This window comes from Leucopleurus acutus (genome assembly GCF_964270905.1).
Source record: "Leucopleurus acutus genome assembly, chromosome: 2".
NCBI lineage: Eukaryota > Metazoa > Chordata > Mammalia > Artiodactyla > Delphinidae > Leucopleurus > Leucopleurus acutus.
The window spans coordinates 51,765,484-51,770,894 of record NC_139143.1 but is presented as its reverse complement, the minus strand read 5'-3'; the positions used below and the strand labels follow the sequence as shown (position 1 = coordinate 51,770,894).

The 5,411-nt window shown below is 40.5% G+C and overlaps 1 protein-coding gene across 1 annotated transcript; it reads right to left on the bottom strand.

Annotated features, from left to right (window-relative positions):
* Positions 1-3,234: 3,234 nt before the first annotated feature.
* On the bottom strand, positions 3,235-4,425 carry LOC309958381 (telomeric repeat-binding factor 2-interacting protein 1-like; the record flags this gene model as incomplete). The annotated part of the gene is made up of 1 exon (XM_082834197.1): positions 3,235-4,425. One exon carries the CDS (start codon positions 4,423-4,425, stop codon positions 3,235-3,237), a length of 1,191 nt encoding a protein of 396 aa, XP_082690323.1.
* Positions 4,426-5,411: the final 986 nt, after the last annotated feature.

Sequence of the window (5,411 nt, the reverse complement as noted above, 5' to 3'; positions counted from 1 at the left end):
TTCTGCATCTATTGAGATGATCATATGGTTTTTCTTCTTCATTTTGTTAATATGGTGTATCACATTGATAGATTTGCATATATTGAAGAATCCTTGCATCCCTAGGATAAATCCCACTTGATCATGGTGTATGAACCTTTTAATATGTTGTTGGATTCTGTTTGCTATTATTTTGTTGAGGAGTTTTGCATCTATATTCATCAGTGATATTTGTTTGTAATTTTCTTTTTTTGTAGTATCTTTGTCTGGTTTTGGTATCAGGGTGATGGTGGTCTCATAGAATGAGTTTGGGAGTGTTCCTTCCTCTGCAATTTTTTGGAAGAGTTTGAGAAGGATGGGTGTTAGCTCTTCTCTAAATGTTTGATAGAATTCACCTGTGAAGCCATCTGGTCCTGGACTTCTGTTTCTTGGAAGATTTTTAATCACAGTTTCAATTTCATTACTTATGATTGGTCTGTTCATATTTTCTATTTGTTACTGGTTCAGTCTTGGAAGGTTATACATTTCTAAGAAGTTGTCCTTTTCTTCCAGGTTGTCACTTTTATTGGCATAGTGTTGCTTGTAGTAGTCTCTTAGGATGCTTTGTATTTCTGCGGTATCTGTTGTAACTTCTCCTTTTTCATTTCTAATTTTATTGATTTGAGTCCTCTCCCTCTTTTACTTGATGAGTCTGGCTAATGGTTTTTCAATTTTGTTTATCTTCTCAAAGAACCAGCTTTTAGTTTTATTAATCTTTACTATTGTTTCTTTGTTTCTATTTCCTTTATTTCTGTTCTGATCTTTATGATTTCTTTCCTTCTGCTAACTTTGGGTTTTGTTTGTTCTTCTTTCTCTAGTTCCTTTAGGTGTAAGGTTAGATTATTTATTTGAGATGTTTCTTGTTTCTTGAGGTAGGCTTCTATAGCTATAAACTTCCCTCTTAGAACTGCTTTTGCTGCATCCCATAGGTTTTGGATCGTCGTGTTTTCATTGTCATTTGTCTGTAGGTATTTTTTGATTTCCTCTTTGATTTCTTCAGTGATCTCTTGGTTATTTAGTAACGTATTGTTTAGCCTCCATGTGTTTGTGTTTTTTACATTTTTTTCCCTGTAATTGATTTCTAGTCTCATGTTGTTGTGGTCAGAAAAGATGCTGGGTATGATTTCAATTTTCTTAAATTTACTGAGGCTTGTTTTGTGACCCAGGATGTGATCTATCCTGGAGAATGATCCGTGCGCACTTGAGAAGAAAGTGTAATCTGCCGTTTTTGGATGGAATGTCCTATAAATATCAATTAAATCTATCTGGTCTATTGTGTCATTTAAAGCTTCTGTTTCTTTATTTATTTTCATTTTGGATGATCTGTCCATTGGTGTAAGTGAGGTGTTAAATTCCCCCACTATTATTGTGTTTCTGTCGATTTCCTATTTTATAGCTGTTAGCAGTTGCCTTATGTATTGAGGTGCTCCTATGTTGGGTGCATATATATTTGTAATTGTCATACCTTCTTCTTGGATTGATCACTTGACCATTATGTAATGTCCTTCCTTGTCTCTTGTAACATTCTTTATTTTAAAGTCTGTTTTATCTGATATGAGTATTGCTACTCCTGCTTTCTTCTGATTTCCATGGAATATCTTTTTCCATCCCCTCACTTTCAGTCTGTATGTGTCCCTAGGTCTGAAGTGGGTCTCTTGTAGACAGCATATATATGGGTCTTGTTTTTGTATCCATTCAGCAAGCCTGTGTCTTGTGGTTGGAGCATTTAATCCATTCACGTTTAAGGTAATTATCGATATGTATGTTCCTATGACCATTTTCTTAATTGTTTTGGGTTTGTTTTTGTAGGTCCTCTTCTTCTCTTGTGTTTCCCACTTTGAGAAGTTCCTTTAGCATTTGCTGTAGAGCTGGTTTGGTGGTGCTGAATTGTCTTAGCTTTTGTTTGTCTGTAAAGTTTTTGATTTCCCCATCGAATCTGAATGAGATCCTTGCTGGGTAGAGTAATCTTGGTTGTAGTTTCTTCCCTTTCATCACTTTAAGTATATCATGCCACTCCCTTCTGGCTTGTAGAATTTCTTCTGAGAAATCTGCTGTTAACCTTATGGGAGTTCCCTTGTATGTTATTTGTTGTTTTTCCTTTGCTGCTTTCAATAACTTTTCTTTGTCTTTAATTTTTGCCAATTTGATTACTATGTGTCTCATCGTGTATCTCCTTGGGTTTATCCTGTATGGGACTCTCTCTGCTTCCTGGACTTGGGTGGCTATTTCTTTTCCCATGTCAGGGAAGTTTTCAACTATAATCTCTTCAAATATTTTCTCTGGTCCTTTCTCTCTCTCTTCTCCTTCTGGTACCCCTATAATGCAAATGTTGTTGTGTTTAATTTTGTCCCAGAAGTCCCTTAAGTCGTCTTCATTTCTTTTCGTCTTTTTTTTTTTACAAAGTTCTATTTATTTTCAATAATGAAATCAACACAACAAAGAGGAATTAATCCTCTAATTTTTAAATCTAACACTATTCTTAGCACAAAACTGTCCTCAATAAATAAAAACACATTACTAGTAACTAAGTGAGACTTTTCCCATGACTCTCTAAATTTTTGTGTTTTAAACAAAACTGGATGGTAGATAAAGAAATACATGCTAGAGACTTAACTGACACAGACTTGAAGAAAAGAACAGCCAACAAACAGGCTCCCCAAATATAAGTTGGCAAAAGGAATATGGGGTTTTCAAAGCAGCCCAGAAATCAGAGTTCACTGGGGTATGCAAGGGTTTGGGACAGTCCATGTTCAAAGGCCTTGTAATTAAATCTTTCCACATTCCTAGATTCTTGATTTGGAATCTATCATAATCTAGAGAAGCTTCTGCCAAAGGATAGGAGGCTCTTTATTTATGCTTTCTGAAACAACCCATCTAATTTTCCACCTTTGACTTTGTCACTAGCTCCTCTTACCAATACAGCAGGGATTCCATTCCAGAAAGCGGTTATTACTATGTAAACCAATCTCTCTGTTTTTGATTTTCCTTTTACAAACACATTGATACTGCCAGGAACAGCTCTAAATATATCCAATTTCTTTTATTTTCATTCTCCAACTTTGCTTGGCTACAAAATCTAGGACTCACAGAGCAACAATAGCATTTGGTCAAAAGATGAGTGTCAGTTACAATGTAAAAATCTCTGAAGTTCAATAGTCACAAAAATTTTTTTTAATGCCTTATCTGCCAAAGCTTTTTTTTTCATTATCTTGCCAATTATTTCTTTCGGAATTCAATCCTCCGAGCTGCATTCTGAGCACCAAAGTTTTTGACCAGTGCATCTCGGGTACCCTCATCATCTTTTTGCAAATCTAAGTCATCCTGTCGGGACCAAATGGGATACCCATCAGCCCTCTGACCAGACTCTAAAAAGGAGGAAGTAGCCTCCAGCTCACCACTATTTTTTAGGAAGGTCTGTGTAACTGTCGACAGATCCAAGTTAAACTTTTCCATTAACTGCCGGATGATCTTAATGGCAGCTCCCACCTCTGGTGCGGAAACTTTTTTTTCTTCTTCTTCTTCCTCATCAGGCTGTGTTTCTGAGTCTTCCTCAGGTGTGGGTGGATCATCATAACACATTGTTATATGTATTTCAAAATCAGGGCTCTCATCCATCACAATCTCCTCAAACTCCCGGGTGGCTTCTACAAGCATCTTTTTGACTGCTTCTTCATTCTCCTTGATCTCTTCCTTTTCAAATTCTTCTTTAGGCAAGTCTGGAGTTCTCTTATTCTGTGGTTCCCCACTATCAGCATCCTTGGCGTCTTGCTCAGTTTTCCGCTTGAGTTTCTGGGAGGAGGGGCTCACTGGGGCCTCCCCCAACAGGTACTTATGCTCCTGGACCCGCAGGCGCTTGAGATAGCGGTCCTTCATGGACTGCCACGAGTGCTGGGTGAGCGAGCTCTTCTCCATCGCTTTCCACAAGGTGTTGCCGGTGACGGAGCTGGGCGAGCAGGCATGTTCCTTCACATAGGTCAAGATGGCCACGTCCGTGAAGACGATCCTCCCTGCGTGCGGCTGCAGCGCGGGCTCTGTGGCGGCGGCGCCCCCAGCCTGAGCCCCGGGCTTCGTCTCTGGGGCCTGGTCGGCCCCTGGAGCCGGGCCCAACTGGTAGGCCTCCAGCGCGAGCCTCTCGTTGCGCTCCATGCAGTCCAGGATGTACTGCGTAGAAATGAAGTCACCCGAGGCCTTGGCCGCCGCCTCCCCGGGCTGAGCCAGCAGCACGGCCCTGGGCTCCTGCACGCGACACAAGGTGCCGCCGCCGTGCAGGATGAGCATCGAGAGCCGGCGCTTCACCGGGCTGGGATGCACGTAGAAGGACATGGAGCTGCCATCCTCCCTCATGAACAGAGTCGAGGAATGGGTTGGCCCATTGGGGTCTTTGCCCAAATCCATCGCCTCAGCCATAGCTCACGCCGAGCACCAGAAGAAGGTGCCGTCTTGCCAGCGCACGGCATACAGAGACCCTCGTTCTTTTTTTAAAATTCTGTACCTCAGCAGTGCATTCTACCATTCTGTCTTGTAGGTCACTTATCCATTCTTCTGCCTCAGTTTTTCTGCTATTGATTCCTTCTGGTGTAGTTTTCATTTCAGTTATTGTATTGTTCATCTCTGTTTGTTTGTTCTTTAATTCTTCTGGTCTTTGTTAAACATTTCTTGCATCTTCTCGATCTTTGCCTCCATTCTTTTTCCGAGGTCCTGGATCATCTTCACTATCATTATTCTGAATTCTTTTTTCTGGAAGGTTGCCTACCTCCACTTCATTTAGTTGTTTTTCTGGGGTTTTATCTTGTTTCTTCATCTGGTACATAACCCTCTGCCTTTTCATCTTGTCTATCTTTCTGTGAATGTGGTTTTTGTTCCACAGGCTGCAGGATTGTGAGAGAGCATTTCTGATGTTTCCTACTACTGAATTGAAAATGCGTATGAAACTTGTAAATGCACAGTACTGTAAATACCTGCACTGTTTGAATAGTCTCCCACTTTGTTTCTCCTGTGAAACAAGTTAACTACATGTGAAAACTGCATTGGCTTTTTGAGGTCACAGGTAAAAGTGGGTTTGAAAGTGGTCAGTGAACAGTTGTGGGGTAGCTACTCTCAGCTCCTCTGCGTTGAGCTTCATAGTCTCAGCTAGTAGTCCACCCTACTTGCAGTTCACAATATCTGTCACTTGGGGGCAGCATAATCACACACGTACAGGCCTGATGTCTGGTTTAACAAGGAGGAACTGATTGCAGAGCAAACCACAGAGCCCACGAACATGAAAATGAGGTCAAGTTTTTTTTCATACACACTGCTCAACTGATTGAAACACAAGGTGAGCGTATTAGAAAGAACAGTTATTTTTCTATAATTGAAAATCCTTATCCAAAGAATGTGTGATTTGCATTAGA